This window comes from Sebastes umbrosus, chromosome 11 (genome assembly GCF_015220745.1).
Source record: "Sebastes umbrosus isolate fSebUmb1 chromosome 11, fSebUmb1.pri, whole genome shotgun sequence".
NCBI classification, from domain to species: Eukaryota; Metazoa; Chordata; class Actinopteri; order Perciformes; family Sebastidae; genus Sebastes; species Sebastes umbrosus.
Window position 1 is genome coordinate 25835532 of NC_051279.1, and position 17858 is coordinate 25853389.

Consider the following 17858-nt stretch of genomic DNA (forward strand, 5'->3'; position numbering starts at 1 on the left):
AACGCTCTATGTCACAATGTAAACGAAGGTGAACAATAATTACTTTATCCGCCCTGTTGAGTGATAAAAATACCTGTTCTAGTTTAAGACTACAGGTTAGCGTATACAGTGGAGGTGAAGCTTCTGTGATGCAACACACTGCAGAAAGGGAAAAGAACCAAAACAGGAAGGGGAGTGGTGAAGGACTTGTTATCAGTGTTGTGATGTCAGAACAGTTCAGGTGTGACCTTGTTATGTGGGAATGGAAAAATCTAGAGTAACATGTTGTCCCAGTGTCCTGCTTCTCTGTGTGTTTTTCCCACATGGAATTTTTGTTCTGTTTTGTTAGCTGGAATGATTCACACTTTCTACCGTTGAGGAAGGACGAGCACCAGGAGTGGTGACACTGCTGAGGTTAGAGGTTCAATTCCCCGCGTATCTCTGGAGGTGGAGAGGTCAAAAACATCAAGGACAGCTTCCTAAATTAAGCTCAACCTACACACTTTTTGGACAATCCACATTAAACTTAAAAATCCCTCCCTTTCCTGTGTGAATAGTAGAGATTTAATAACATGAAGCAATACAAATATAAAGCTGTTATTTGAACGAGTCACTTCATCTCATTACTGTCCTTCAGAGAGAAACTATTTTTGCAGCACTTAGAATGTTAAAACAGTATAAACATAAGATATAATAATAAAACACTGACAGGGAACATTTTACCGCAACATTAATACTTTTACTTTAACTACTTTAACTACATTTAGCTGATTACATACTATTACTGAAGTAAAATTTTGAATGCTGGACTTTTACTTGTAGTGGAGTATTTTCAAAGTGTGGTATTAGTACTTTTACTGCAGTAAAGGATCTGATTACTTCTTCCACCGCTGTGAGTATAGAGGACGGAACCTGCCAAAATGAAAATAAATAAATAAGTGATTCGATAAATGAATCATTAAAAGTAGCAAAAATAGTATAAAAAATAAATGTAGCCATTAATTAATTGTGACATAAATTGATATTTCGGTTTTGCTTCTCTATTTATTTATCTTTGTATTAATTCCCTTATTTATTTACTCTGCTGTTTAATTTTCCCTTTTATGTATGTATTGACTGCCCCCTCATTTGCATAATGAGGGAGAAATACATAAGAAATGTATCAAAAAAAGAATACAGAAATAAATAAGTTTGGGAAAATAAATAAGGGATGAAATGCAAAGGGAAAATCGTGAATAAATAAATAAATACATTCATAAATAAATATAAAATAAATGAAAAATAAGTGAAAATGAGTAAATAAATTAAAAATAAACAAATAAATAACAAATAAATGCAAAAATAAATACTTTAAAAAATTAATGAAAATAAATACATAAATAAATAAAAGGGGAAATTTAACAGAAGGGTAAATAAATAAGGGAATTAATACAAAGATGAATAACTAAAGAAGCAAATTAAAACAGAAATATCAATTTATGCAACATTTATCAATTAAATAATGACTAAATTTATTTTTATATTATTTTTGCTACATTTAATGACATTTTTATTTATTTATCAAGTCATTTATTTATTTATTCATTTATTTTTTATAGGTTTATAGGTTCCATCCTCCATATGTGAGTATTAGACTGTCTGAATACTTAAGAGCACGATGCAGCATTCCTCCGGCATTACAGTTTAACGTTCAGTCGTCATGTTATTATCATTAACATCAACAGACTGAGACAAGAACCCGCAGACAGTGAACCTGTCTGTCTGCTTCCCGTGTTTTATAACACATATCATCGTCTTATGTAGGGACACCCGCCAACATGCCGATTAGAGGCAGCAGTTCATGTTCTACATTTTAGATTTTTAGCTGAATGCTGTCATCCAGAGCGACTTTAGTCTGCTTTGATCCGAGTATCTGGCTGTTTAGAGGTCAGAGGTCAACAAACCAACAAACAAGAACAGGAAGTCCTGAGCTGCTCTCTAAAAATAGAGAACAGAATAACCTGCACAATTTAAGATCAATAAAAAACAATCTACATGGTTTGATGGAGAAGAGAAAAAAACTTTTACTTTGAACATTTCTTACAGTTTGAGATGGTAAACTTTGAATAAAAGCAGAACATCTTGAGTGTTTGAATGAAGAATAACGTGTATATGAAGTTTGGAGACTAGAGAACATCTTTAAAGTTCAAGATCAACAAGAAAGAACATTGTCACAGCTTGAAGAAAAGAACAGAAAATATTTTTATTTTGACGATTAAGAATGTAGAAAATCTTGAAACATCTCTATGGAGGATGGAACCTACCAAAATAAAAATTAAATTAATGAATAAATAAATGACTCAATAAATAAATTCAAGAAGTTTGAAGAATATCTTTATAGTTTAACAGCTCAGCTTATGCCGACGCTGATGATGTTTTTCATCCACATTACAGTAGAGAGACTTTCTACTGTAAGAAACAGACAGATATTAAGAGGTTATGTTGCGTTATTGAATGTTTACGATGATTTAAAAAAAAGTTATAATTATTATTTTTATTTTATAAATTCAATAATGTATACACTTATTTTTAATCATATTTTTGTTAAATTTAATGACTTATTTATTTATTTATTTATTTATTTATTTATTTATTTATCGAGTCGTTTATTTATTTATTAATTTATTTTATAATTTTGGCAGGTTCCATCCTCCATAGCAGTGGAGTATTTGTACAGTGTTATATTAGTACTTTTACTTAACTAGAATACTTCCTCCACCACCATGGAGGACGAAACCTGCCAAAATCAAAAATAAATTAATAAATAAATACACAAACTGATAAATAAATATGTCATTAAATGTGACAAAAATAATATTAAAAATAAATGTAGCCATTAATTAATTGATAAAATGTGACATCAATTGATATTTATATTTTATTTTGCTTCTTTATTTATTTATCTTTTTTCAATTCCGTTATTTACTTTTCCGTTTAATTTTTACCTTTTATTTATTTATGTATTTATTTTTATTCATTTTTAAATGTATTTCTTTCTTTCTTATTTATTCATGTATTTATTTATTTCTGCATGATTTTCCCTTTGTTTTCCACCCCTTACTTATTTCCCCAAACGTATTTATGTCTGTATTCCTTTCTTTATACATTTCTTCATGCATTTCTGCCTCATTATGCAAATGACGGGGCTACATAAATAAATAAAAGGGAAAATTAAACAGAAGAGTAAATAAATAAGGGAATTAATACAAAGATAAATAAATAAAGAAGCTAATTAAATCAGAAATATAAATTTATGTCACATTTTATCAATTAATTAATGGCTACATTTATTTTTAATATTATTTTGCTACATTTAATGACAAATTCATTTATTTATTTATCGAGTATTTACAAGTTTGGCAGGTTTCATCCTCCATATAGTTAAGTATTAGTACAGTGTTATATAAGTACTTTTACTTAACTATGTTTTTCCTGTGTTTTTTTCATTGTTCTTCTTCTTTGAGGTATTTATTTGTTTTGTCTTATCTTTTATTTTCTTTGTTTTCTTTGTTAGATATGTGAAATACATGAAAGGTCATGTCTCTCTTTCTTTGATTACTGTGGAAATTCTGACTAAACATTTCATTGTATAATTTAATTATCAATATTGTTAGTCTGTCTGTATGTGTATATATGTATATATGTTCATATGTAAAATTCAATAAAAAATATTGTTTAAAAAAAAAAAAAAGTTTTTCCTCATGCATATAGGCTGACAGTACTTACATAACTATGTTTGAATGATGTCCTTGTGAGAGTTAAATGCAATAAAATTCAACCTAAGTCTGGTCAGAGGTGTTTTGCAAAAAGCTCCACATTTATTGTTTTTGTTTATGACTCAAACTTTATAATAGTTTTCCACTTCAGGGTCGACATTTTTCGGGTGTGCGGATACTTAGAAAACAGGAAACCCTGCAGCACGACCCGGATGTTCTGCTTATGTAATATATTTCTGTTTTTTTGGAGGAAAAAACCCAGATTTATTCCTGCTCCTCCTCCCAACCAGGGGAGCTTTGCCCAGTCATGCCCTTACCAGGAGAAGGAGGAGTCACGTGTGTTAGTGACAGCTTGTAACGCGGCCTGTGATTGGCTGAGCCGCTGAAGGCCCGACCCCTCCGATAGGCTGCTCTAAGTGTGACGTCAGGGCGATCAGCTGTTGGAGCTCCACAACAACAACAAAAGAAGGAGCAGTCTGGAGGAAACGGACTGAAGAAGAAGAAGAAGAAGAAGGAGGGAGAAAAGAAAGAAAACCGAGCCGCACTATAACTCCCCATGTACAGACGTTAAAGTAACCTTTTTTATAACTTTATTTCTTCTGCGAAGAAACCTCAAGTTTTTCTATTTTGCGAAAAGTAACTTGTCTACCTCAGTTTTAAGGATTGTTATAATCAACTGTTTACATCCTCCTCCATCTCTGCCGCAGGTGAGCTCTTTGTTTATCTCCACGGTGACCGTTAACGGCTCCAGCGCCTCTTATTCTCACTGTAATCAGCCTTTTCATACTCATTACACTAAAGACACTTTCTATTATCAAAAACAGACACATTTAAACAAGTTACGTCGCGTTATTTAATGTTTTTAATGCATTTTTATTCGGCTAACGCAGATTAGCTTTGAAGCTAGCTGGCCTGTTTTCATGCTAGCTTCGCTCTGCGGATGTTTCTCCCTCGACTCAACTAGAGGAAGCTCTTTGTGTGTTCTGGGAAATATTTTCATAATATATTTCAGGAGATAAAAGTTTAACAGACAGGCCCATCTGGTGTAGAGTTACAGCCTCCTCCTCTTCTCCTTTGTGACCAACATACAGGCTGCTTACTGCTGCAGACTGTTGTTATGGGACCAGTTTGTCTTTTTGTCCCACAGACTGGTTGGTGAATCGCATTAGGGCTGAAATTGTTAGCCGATTAGTCTTTCAGTCCCTCGACGTGAGAATTAATCGATAACCATTTTGATAAATTGGTCATTTATCACTAAAGTCGAACATTGCACTGTTTTAGCTTTATCTAAATGAGGATTTGCTGCTTCTCATGTTGTTTTAAAGTCAGGTTTTTAGACTGTTGGTCGAACAAAACAAGGCTCTGAGAGCTTGTGATTGTAATCTTTCACTGTTTTCTGATGTTTTATAAACCAACCACTTGGTTAATTAACAAAATAAGAAACACAAATATGCTTATTAAACGGAGAATAGATGTTAGTTGCAGCCCTCTTTTCTAGCAAAAATATCCAACCTAATCAATATTCTTTAATTGGATAATTCACTGCATTCCTCTGTTTTGTGTCATTGTTGTGTAAATTAATTATTTTGGGGGGGTTGGGACTGTTGCCTCTTGACAAAAGCAAGACATTTGTCATTTTATCATAAACTAGCTGGTAATAATTGTTGCTTTTGCAGCCCCAAATTAGCTCAAAAACATCTTAATCACGACGGATCCCACTTGATATTGAAATTTACTGTCATATATCTCTGTTTCTGCTTACATAGATAACTATATAAGCTCTTGTTTGCAAACTAAAATGTGTTTTTTATCCATGTCTACATAGATGTGTAATCTTGCAATCTATAATCTGTATTTACATCAGATTTAAGCGTTTATTTTACACTTGGATGAATAAATAATGCTGTAATGAGGGCATTCATTGCGTTGTCGTGACTCACTGACCCATTTACCGACATTAATCGCCTATAAAACACGCCCAGAGGAGCTTTCCTTTGTGCTCGGCGGTTATTATGATGATCTTAATACATATTTAGTATTTAGATGAGATGTGCTGGTAGGGTGGAGGAGGAACAGGTGCAGCAGATTAGCAGCCTGTTGTCATTCAGTTAAAACCTTTCTTTCTATTCTCTGTCCCTCTCTCGATGTTTACAGAGTTTCGGCTTTTGTTTTGCAGAAGAAGTAATGAATAAGCGAGAAATACGAGCCGGCACACAGGGGTTTAAACGCATCACAGCCGGGATTATGCACTCAGTTTGAATATAGGGTGCTTCCAGGTGCTGGTTGAAAAAATCCGACATTTGGGTTTCTCCAAATTGTAGGCTGATGCGTTCATGCCAGTTTGAATTTCAGGGGAAAAAAGCCTACCACAGCTATCTTAAATTTTAGAAGAATTATTGGTAGAGATGCAACATTATATTAATAAGTATCAGAATCAGAAATACTTTATTGATTCCAGAGGGGAAATTGGGACATTACAGTTGCTTTTGTTTAAACATAAAGAAGTTTAAATAGAAATAGAGGAGTTTATAACATGTAAATTATGTACATAATGCTACAATATAAAACAATATATATGTAAAGAAATATAATTAAGTACTCACATTAAAAATGAGAATATAAGAATATATGCAATACGTGCAATATATGACAAATAACCACGGTGCAAATAAGTAAATACAAAATGCTGATAAGTGGGATCATTAAGTGTGTTAAATATAAATGCCAGAATGGTGTAAATAACAATTGAATTAGAGTATTTCTTGAAATGTACAGTATAAAAGCGTATTAATGATAGTTGAATTATTGCACAAATTATTTTACAGTTAAAGTAAAAAGTAAAATACTCATTATGTAAAATACTATTTATTGTATTATAATTATTGATGCATTTATGAGTTGCAGCTGGTAAAGATGGAGCTCATTTTAATGACATTATATACTGCTGGTAGTTTAATCTATAATAATACATCATCATTTATTAGTACCTCAAAACATACGTAAGTGCAGTACTTGAATAACTGTACTAAGTATTTAGTCAAATTTAAAAATAAGAAGATGAGAATAGAAGAAATATGTAGCCTACAAATATTTGCATTAAGACGTGCAATATATAACAATAACCACAGTTTTCTTGTAGTGTACGATCACCTAAAAATAAGAATCGTTGTGTTTTCGTTAGCTTGTGGCTGGTTCAGACTACACCATATCAGCCCGATTAGCCCGTCGTAGGGTGTCGAATCAGGAAGGATAATGAGTATTGTGCGCGACATAAAATTGTTTTACCTCGTGTAGTGTGTCTAGCAGACGGCAATCGAAGCCGCGTCTGGGACGCCTTATGACGTCCCGTCAGAAAGTCTAGCATGTTTGATTTTTTTGTCTTCCACGTTGTGTTCTGTGTCACGTTTTCATGTCAGCCACCCTAGTTTTCAGACAGGATTGGCACATAAGAGAAGTTTCAGTTGGTTGCAATCTGCAACCTCACCGCTAGATGCCGTCACATCCTACACACTTCATCTTTTAAAGGTACAATCTGTAATTCAAACCAAAGGGTTGCCCTAACAAGATGAAAAATGCAGTATTGAAATCTTCCATCACTCTCAAATCGATTAACAGACCTTCTAATACACATTTAATAATAGACACCACATAATGATGCATTTTCTGATGTTGTTACATGTTTGTTTACATCTGTCTTATTGTACACAAAGACAATTTTCAGTTAATCCATTAAGTGTCTTGTGATTTTATAATTTAATTTGTTGATTGTTGATTTTATTTATATATAGATATAGATATAGATATAGATATCTATAGATATAGATATATCTATATATATATAGATATAGATATATATATATATATCTATATATATATAGATATATATATATATATATAAATGCACAGTCCCGCTCTGAGCTGGTGTCTGTATCAGCAGAACTCCCTTAAAAAAACAAGGAAAATAAGAGCGCAGCTTTAATTACCGATCAAATGTACCGATAACATAATATTATTCCATTACTTGTCCTGATGTTTTAGATTTTTGCCGTGGTATCGTATCAGCATTAGGCAGGGTATCGTATCAGAGTCATAATTTTGGTATTGTGACAACACTAGTTGTGTGTAGCCTCAGAGGCAAAACACGGGGCAGTGAAGACCACACGGCACCGTTGGCTTTCATCCAGTAATATTGTGCCAAAAGGAGCCTCCGTCCCCTCCCTTCCCCTTTTATACAGCAGCTGCAGTGGGACAGCGACACTGATCACTTCTTATTCTGTCCACTAATACGTCCCCATCCATGAAAGACTGTACTGAGACCAGCAGACCGGCTGCCAGCCAGCTGTGTCCCTGAATACAGCACATCTCTTTATTTACTGTTGGATAAAACACTGTCAGCAGCACGGCGTCTTTCTGCTCAATAGCTGTAGACACTGCAGCTGCTGCTCGCCACCATCAGGCCTGACAGGAAGTTAATCCTTCCTCGGTGATGGTGACAACTTTACCGCCTCATATGAACCAAATCTGGAGATGTTTCTACTATCAGTCTGCAGGGTTAAAGTCTTCTTATGTGTGTAGTTTTAAAACTCAAACTTGTCTCAGTTGACTTGGAAAAGCATCTCTACTTTTAGCGTTACTGAATCCTGTCCTGAATCATAACAAAGTCTCTTTCTTTTCTCCTCTCAGGGCTCGTTTTGTACTTTTGCACTCGGCGAAGCGATCCTGACGTTGAGCGATGTCCAGCCTGTGTCTGCTGGCCTGCAGATGATCCATGACCACACCTTATTGATGCACTTTAGCACCTTTCCAGAGCCTTCCCCCAGCCGTGAACCCCGCAGCTGATGACCAAAGTGCGCGCCACGCCTCCCCGCCGTCGCCCCGAGCCACGCGCCTCCTCCAGCCCCTCCCTCAGCCTCGCGCCCCCGCAGGACGTTCAGGGATGTTCCAGAGGTTCGCCAGCGCTCTGTTCGGGGACGACGTCGAGGAGCTGAGTCAATGCAGCAGACCTGGAGATGACAAGGAGGAAGAGGAGGACGACGAAGACTGGATCCTGGTCAACTACCTTGGTAAGAACCACCGCACTCTCCCGTGATTACCTGGTGTGTTAAAACCATTCAAATCTGAACATGAACATGATGCAGGCAAAAACCTGCAACCAGATAACACGAAACGCACACAGTGGCGATGTAACACAAAGCAAATACAGTTTATAATCCAGCTCACAAGTTTATACAGATACGACACAGTCAGTAGCTGCTGACATGCAGCTGTCTGGTTGGTAATAACTTTGAGATAAACCGGAGCTGGATCATCTACAAGAAACATCCATGTTCAACTAATTTCAGCTGTCAGCTGATGTGTGCTTCAACGCTGTAAAGTCTGCATTCAGTTCCGCCTCAGGGGGCAACTGCATGTAAACATACTGCAGACACACCAGTATCTCCCCAGGCCTTCAGGAAATATATAACTCTCCTGACATTTTGTGGCTCTGCAGCTTTATGGTCACATATGTTCTGTAGATTGTTGACAGAAATATTTCTAGTTAAATCCCACAAAAGTCGTGAATACCTTCTGAAATATTAGCACACATTGTGTAGAGGGTGCTGCTTGAGTTCAGGAGTAAAGTTTGGGTCCTTGACTCCTTCTGTCCACATGCCTCTGGATATTTTCAGAGAAAATTAAATTAATGAGTCTTAAAATTACAGAAAAAAACACAATTAATTTAAATTTATGTGCAAAACTGTGCAAATGTTTTTTAATTCCTTTTTTTACAATTAAAAATTGGAAAAATTAAATAAATGGGACTTAAAATTACAGGGAAAAGACTTCAAATATGTGCACAAAACTAAATTGGAAAAAATGAATAAATGAAACTAAAAATTACAGAAAAACACATTTACCTTCTGTGCACAGAACTATTAATGTATTATTTTTTTTAAAACATAAGAAATTAGAAAAATTCAATAAATGGGACTTAAAATTACAGAAAAAAAATTACTTCAAATTTGTGCACAAAACTATATAAATGCAGTTTTAAAAAAATTGGACCACTTTAAGAAAGAGTTACGCAAAACCTACCCACTGATAAAGGCCATGACATCAGTTGAAAACTGACAAAATAACTCAACATCTGCTGACTAGCTTTTCCCAAACTAAGAGAGGGTAGAGTTTCTGCACAGAGAGAAAATAAACCAACAGGCATCAGGTCAGAGAGGAAGATACTGTATAACTTTAGACTGTTTTAATGGCAGGTCAAAGTCGAGCCAAGTTTCCTGAGCTGTCTGGGTTAAAAAAAAGATCCCAGTCAAAACATATTGGGACACACACACACACGCACACGCACTGTACACAGAAACATGACACACTGCAGTGACTTCCAGAAGGCTCAGAGTGTAGCTCACAGCTTTGATTTGGCCCACCGTTCACCCGGCGCCGGTCCTGACCCGTCTCCGGTTCTGGGGGGAGGTGGCAGAGGCAGGCTGGCCCACTTCAGGCCGGGGGGCATCAGGCAGTTTATGGTAGTCAACCTGCAAACAAAAGCGCCTGGGGGACCAGAGGAGGTAAAAATAGATGGAGGTGGACATGTATGGGCACAGAGCAGCCGCACACACACCTGGACACGGTGTTGTGTTTCTCCAAGGTGCATCATAAAGTTATAAACTCTTCATGAAGTCTGGCTGAGCTCGACTTTATGTTGAGTGTTGATGGAGCAGCTGTATAGCCTGGCACTGATCCATCCAAACTCCATTCAGAAAACATGCATTTTAAAAGTTTTTGCTTGTCGTCTTGCGGACAGACCTGACAAAGCATGAATTCAGACTTTTTACAAATCACCATCATTATGTACTTATTTCGGCATAGTTTTGATCTGTTTGCGATTTAATTGCAAAAATCTGTTTATTTTGGGTTCATGCCGCAGTGGCGACGTGTGGCTGCTAGATACAGTCAGTGCAATGGCACTGTATGTGAATACAGCTCACCGCCGGGGGATGTTATGAACCCAGACACGACGGTGTTTGGAGACAAGCTTCTTCTCCTCTCATTCGTCTAGCGCGAATGAACATAAATGATATCGGAGGTCCAAGTCACGCAGATAAAGAGAGGCGAAAATTTCCTTCGCTCTTGGTGTGAATCTGACAGTTATGTTTCAATTTCCCACCAAAATTGATGAATACTTAAACCAGACACCCTACAGTGACTAATATTAAAGTATCATAGTGTCGTTACTTAAAATATTGTAGTTTAATTCAACATATATTGTGTATTAGCTGCACAAAACATCATGTACTTAATATATTTTTTATTAAAGCAATAGATAAAGGGATAAAGGCCTGATAGGTCGGGGTGTTCGTGTCTGTAGCTCAGAAGGGTGACAACTGTCGAGGACCAAAAACTGGCATCAAATGTCTGGTCAGATTTATAATTTTGTTTACTTATTCTTAATGTTTTCTTTGCCAATTTTAGACTATTTTATGTTTGAAAAATTCTCATTGGCTGCATGTTTAGACTAAAGTTAACATTTGAGAGCTTTGGTTTCTTTGTTAATGAAAGAAAAGAACACATTTATATTTTCCATAGTTTGTTATTGAAGGCCTGGTTTGTTTTTAACAGCAGCCTTTACAGATCAGATTATACTAACTGTCTGCTCATCCATCTTGCAGACATCTGCAGAATTTATGACCGTGAACACCAGCTGCACAGGTGTGAAAACGTCCGCCTGTCTGTAGACAGACATCAGAGCTGCATGTCTATGTGTTGGACGGTATCGTGGCCTTGAGGCCTGCGAGCCGGGTGCCTGTTAACAGAAATGATTCGGGAGTCACTGCTCACACAAATGGTGGCGGCAGAAAACATTCGACGCTCTTAAATTGCAGATACATTTGCAAGTCCTGCAGGGCTCTCACGTGTTCATGCACGTGTCAACAAGTATGCAGTTTGTGAAACGTGTCAACATTTAAAAAGGTTGCATGGCTTGCAAATTTGCTGAAATGGCTGATTTGTGACTTGAGTCTGGTTGAGAGTGAAATCTGTTTGCGTGGACCCTGCAGACTCTGAGCCTTCGTGTTTCGTAGAGGACACAGTGGAAGGTCAGCCGGTTCGTTCATAATCCACACTGACCCCATTAACCCAACACGCAGCCCGCCAAAGTCTCCCAAACACTGCTGGTCCTAGCTGACAACAGTCCCTGCTGCCGTGTAGACCTGTAGTTCAGCTGATACCACACAGCTGAACCTCCTCAGTTTCCTGCAGGAGGAAGAGGTCAGCTGCTGATGGACTTGGGTAGCGGGGGTTGTCCCGCTGCTGAGAGGATAAAGTGTTCAGATCAGCTGGCAGGCGCTGAGTCAGCACTCAAGCCTGTTGTGGGTAAACAAGGATTCCTCTGTGAACTCCTGGGAGCATACTCGCCAGCCTTGAGACCTTAAAAATAGGGAGGATTTCAAAACCAAAGCAGAGACTTTGTTTCCTGCTTTCTGGTGACTTTAATACAATGAAAATAATAAGTACACTGCAACATAGGCCAGTTTGAACTTTAAGGTTGGGGGTTCACAAAAAGAAAATCTAGAGGGAATGTAATGTTCAACACAAAGAGGTCTAATGTATTGGGATGCATGTAGCCTACATATTACACCCTCCAAACTGAATGCAACACGAGCAAACGCCAGTGACAAAATCAGTTTGATTATATTGTTTTCTATTGGAATGAACTAACTGGCCGCGAGCGACGAAGCGCTGCACAGCGTGACTTTATGAGCTGAACTTTTGTCGGACGTCCTGTTTCTATTTATTCCTTATTCCAACGGATGAGGAAAAGCTGTTTGGTGAAGTTGAAATGAGGAGTTGTCTGTACAACACCCCCTCATTTCACTACAAACACCTAAATAAGGTGACAGCTGGCTGGAGGGAGATCACCAGGAGCCTGAAAGTTTACTGAGGCTACTGTTGGCTGTATTGTGTCATTTTCAGTAAATATCGCAGTATAAAACCTGTGTTTTCTGTTTTAAAAAAAAACACAAACGTCGGAAGAGAGCGAGTACTATTCACTCACCTTTTAAGTGGTTACGTCTCTAGTCTGATCTTGACCGCACAGCTGATGGGTACGTTGGTCTGCTCCTGTAGGACCCAGACGTTTATTTTTAGTTTCCCTCACTCACTAATTCTGAGGGAGTTGACCTCATGTTGTCTATATTTGGCTGGTTATCCACAAAAATAAAATCACCACATCACCACGCCGCCCGCTATGGCGAGCGCAGCTCAAACATGAGCTCAAACTGCACTGTGTTGTGAGCATAGATTGCTCTCTTCTGCCGGGAAACGACATTTGGTGTAGCTGTATTGTCGTCCAGGTGGAAACAGTATGGATTATAGACACTATACAGCGCCAGAAACGGGTTTAAGTGTGAAAATTTGCCATAAATCGGTAGAAATGCGGGAGAATTGTGACCGCGGGAGGAAACCTGGAGAGGGCAATGAAAAACGGGAGTCTCCCGGTAGGGTTGGCTAGTATGATTGGGAGTCAGAGCCACCGGTTGGCGTTTATGAGCTCCAAACAATGGCTCTCTTGCACGGCAACAAGCAAGTTAAATGCACACTGCACACAGGTCATTTGGTCCAAGCAGTTATTAAAGGAGAAAAACAGCAGGTCCTTAAACAGAACTGAAATCAGAAGGAGACGTCTGCTTAGTCGACTCTGTTATTTTTAGTTTCCAGTCTGCCAGCTGGAGATCATGTTTCCTTTCATAACTTCCTGCGTCTCTGTGAACCATTAGAAGCTGATGTTGGATCAAAACAACAGCCTGACTCACAGACTTTGGCGAATAGCAGAGTTCGATGTGCAGCAGTGCAGCACAATGATTAGTGTGTGAGCAAACGTGCAGCGGTTGTTTCTGTAGCTTCATGCACGGAGAGGAAGGATCAGGTGAGCAGATTAGGCAGCTCTGTAAACGTGAGGCGGGTTTAGCGGGCGTGTTTGCAGACACATTAACAGAAAACATGCGTGCAGGTTGTGGTTTCAGTTGGACATGTGATGCTGAGCTGTCAGGTTGGCCCGCCTGCAGCTCTCTGGCTGCTCTGCATCAACAAAATGACTGTTTACATCTGATGGCTGCTGCTGCTTCTCAGACAGGTCACAGCGCCGCCTGCTGGCACACTGAAGATATTACAGTTTCACCTCTACCAGCAAAACAACAGCTGTTTCACATGGATCCCTTGAATTTGTTTTTTTAAAGAATGGTGACCAAAATCTATTCTGAGCAGGACATTTTACAATGTAAAAATAAACTCACTCTGTAACGGAGACACTGACTTCAAACATAACATTTCATATTTCTTGACGGCAATTTTTTGTGTACACCGATACTGATATATCTGTGATAATAAGCTAATATGGAGCACTAGAAACACATTAACGTTACTCTGGATAATCTTCACTGGAACTACTTTTTAAATAGTCCCTATGGGAATGAGTAACAGTAAGATTTATTCTTTATCCAGAAAAAGGTAAACAGAGTTTCCTCTTGCCCTTTAAAATGTGTCAGCTGCAGTTGTCTGCACATGCACTGTGTCAGATTTATGATGGATGACACCTAGTGTAGTGTGTACAGAGCCTTGTGCATGTCCAGGTTGGGGTATATATCAGGGGTTTAATGGGTAGACTGAGTTTTTTAGATGTAATTTTGCAATCCTGTGAGCACCAGGAACTAATCTACATTTGCCTTAGTTGTATTGGAGATAAGTATCAACATGTTGGCACACAGAACTGAAATACTGCAGACAAAGGCGCCACTCACAGTAGAATTCTTAAGTAAAACTGAATTCCCGTTGTTTGTGTCTCTGCAGCTGAAGCCTGCTCCAGTCAGTGTGGTGACGGCCTCTCTGGATCCAATGTTGGACCTGAGGAAGAGGAGGAGGACGACGAGGACGACCTGGTGATGATCCCCTCCCCAATGGCAAGCCCCCCGATCCGTTACGCCTCCTGCACCTCCCTCAACTCCACGGCTGACACCGACCCAGATGGCGGGGCGGAGGAGGACGACGAAGAGGCCGAAGAGGAGAACGGGTTCCTCCGTCTGGACGCCTGCTCTCTGGAGGAGAGCTGGTTCGTCACGCCGCCGCCCTGCTTCACCGGCCGCCGCAGCCAGCCCGGCCTGCTGGAGACCAGCCCTCTGGAGAACTTGCTGATCGAGCACCCCAGCATGTCGGTCTATGCCCACCACAGCCCCCCCAGGCTGACCCTCGACCCCCTGCCGCGTTCCCTCGACCTGGAGCTGGGCTTGTTGCCTGGAAACGTGCCCGCCCCCCTGACACCCTCCACTGGGAAAGAGAAGGGGAGACGCTCTCTGGACGGCCCTCGACACAGGTAACGTCCTGAGAAAATTAAACACACCATCAACCTCTCTACTCAAGATTTCACCTTTTTTCTTGATAGACGACACGAACAATTAATCGATTAGCAAATAAATTCTAGAGCTGGGACGATTCACCTATCTCCTGATTCGTTACTATCACAATACTTTGGTGCTGATTCGACATGTATTGCGAAGTATCGTGATTCAATATTACGATTTTATTGCAATTTTTGTTAACTTTTTTAACTCTAGACCATGGGTCAAAGTTGAATCATACACTTTTAGGGACTTTTAATTTGGACAATATCTAAATTAATACACTAAAAATGTTTGATTTTCAGAATGTATAATGTTTCCTTACCATGACAGAGTTAGCATGCAGCTTTAGCCATGATGTCTAGCTCTGCTTTTCCTGCAATGTGTGAAACCCAAAGTGTTTCCATACTTTACTGGATGTGTAGTGTTTACCTCTTTGGATTTCAAAATCGTAAAAAAAAAATTCTTTCAATCAATTAAGTACCAGAACACATTCACCAGCTTCATCTAACGCTCCTCTCCTTCTGTCTCCTTGCAGGCCGGAGGTGGCAGTCGTCCCCCGTCGCTCCAGCCTCCACTCAGCCTGCTATGCTGCGGCGCTCTCCGCCCGCGCCGGCCTCCTGCAGCAGCGGGCGGGCAATGCCACCACCCAACGCAACCAGCCGCTGTCCCGCAAGGCCCTGCGACGCCTCAACCTGCTGCGCCCCCCGAAGGCCAGCTCCGTGCACCTGCACCAGCCCAGCCAGAGACACCTCAACTTCTGAGGCGTCCTTCATCATCCTCATCATCAACCTCCATCCTTTAAAGCAGTATGGGAAACCGACACTGGCCACCAACACCAGCAACATGTCATCAGCCATCAGTTACACCCCGATCTGAAATCTGATTGGACGGTGAAATAGGGAACGTGGCTGGTGATTTTTATTTTGTTTTATCAGCTCATGTGGCCAGTGGATGAAGTTTTTCCTCTTCTTCATCATCCATCCATCCATCCATCCTTCATATTGATGATATGAAAAGAAAAGGTCATCACGTTCCTCTCCTCTTCCTATCATCCATGTTTTATTCTCTCTCCGTTGGACCAGTTTGTCCAATCACAGAGAAGAAGAAGAGTTGTCATGGTGACATCTTCTCTCTCTTTTTTTCTTCTTCTTTTTCTTCTTGTTCTTTACGGACAACTTAATGTGTAGAATCAATGCTGTAGGTCACTTTACTCAGCGGCAGGTTCACAGCGTGGCGGGATGTCGCTCAGGTAATGTCACAACCTCTACAACTTTTTGGGCAACTTCCCAGGACATTTTCAGGAGACATTTCAGATCCCGAATCACTTGAACAGGAGCAGTGCAGCAGCACAGCGGTGCCATTTAGTTAGTACAGGAGAGTTGTGATTGTTGCCCTAAAAAGTTGCCAGGATTGAAGTCGTGCTCGTCGATATTCGGCAGGAAAGTTGTCAAAACCGTAAAGATAAAATCCCCTCAAATAATCCGACACTGTTAGAATCAGCAATCTGTAGTTGTTGTGGTTACTTTTTTATCATTCCTACATTTCCCAGAATGCCTTCTGACAACCGCCACAACAGAACAGGTCAATTAAAGGGATTGATTTAACCTGTCGGTGTACTCTTTATGACGAGTACTACTCACAGTTGTATGATGTATCCTGTGAGCTTGGAGACAACACATTTATTTATAACAGAAAGGCTCCAATGAAAATATTCTGTCAAGTTGCATTATGGGAAATGTAGGATCCAGTGTTTTTGACCCATAGACGTGACTAATGCTGTGTTCAAACAAAGAGCGAAGCAAAGTTTCACCTTTTGCGAGTTGGACCGCCGGTATTTTTGTGTTCATTCGCGATAAACGCGTCGGAGAAGAGAAGTAGCTTGTCTCCATAGATACCAACAACTTTTCTTTCCTCCATTTCCTCCATCAACTATGGAAGAAATAACCACTGTTGCTGCTTTGTACATGTTGTGGAAGTCCCAGATATGTCAGAAAACCAAACGCCGTCGTGTCTGGGTTCATAATATCACCCGGCGGCGAGCTGTATTCACATACAGTGCCATTGCACTGTCTGTATCTAGCAAGACACACGTCGCTACTGCGTTATGAACCCAAAATGAACATATTGTGCTGTGATTTAATTGCAATAAATTGATCAAAATGATGCTGAAATAACTACATATTGATGCTGATTTGTAAAAAGTCTCAATTCAGGCTTTGTCAGGTCTGTCCGCAAGACGACAAGCAAACAGCTTTTAAAATGCTTGTTTGCTTGGATCTGTGGTTTATACACATCCATTTAATCACAGAGTTTGGTCCGGTCTCTGTACAGATATGATGTACAGATATGATGTACTATCGTAGCTCTGGGTGACCACAGACACATACAAGATTTATTTCCTCCATTTCTGATTCAACAACGTCAGGACGTCAGTGGCGACAGGAGGACAATCTCAACGTCGATAGGCTTTCACGACACAACGTCACGGGAATTTCTCGCTCGAATGACTCAAATTTTGCGTGTTTGTGTTGCGTTATTTTTTTTGTCTATTCGCCTCTTTGCATTGACTTTGTATGTAATTGCACCACACAAAAAATTTGCTTCGCTCTCGTGAATGCGCCATAAAAGTCAGGATATCTTGCCGTTCTTTTTTTAATCTGTCTCTTGTCAGTCCCCCTTTTAAATAGAAAACATCTAAACCTTTTGTTTTCAGTGTTTTTATTTAAATATAGAGAAACAGAAG

The 17858-nt window shown here is 39.3% G+C and overlaps 1 protein-coding gene across 1 annotated transcript; it reads left to right on the forward strand.

Annotated features, from left to right (window-relative positions):
* Positions 1 to 4193: 4193 nt before the first annotated feature.
* On the forward strand, positions 4194 to 16397 carry tp53inp1 (tumor protein p53 inducible nuclear protein 1). Its single transcript, XM_037783661.1, is given in 5 exon segments — positions 4194 to 4441; positions 8418 to 8624; positions 8627 to 8797; positions 14568 to 15087; positions 15651 to 16397. Coding segments are annotated over 4 exon segments (969 nt in total). The 5' UTR covers positions 4194 to 4441; positions 8418 to 8572; the 3' UTR covers positions 15877 to 16397.
* Positions 16398 to 17858: the final 1461 nt, after the last annotated feature.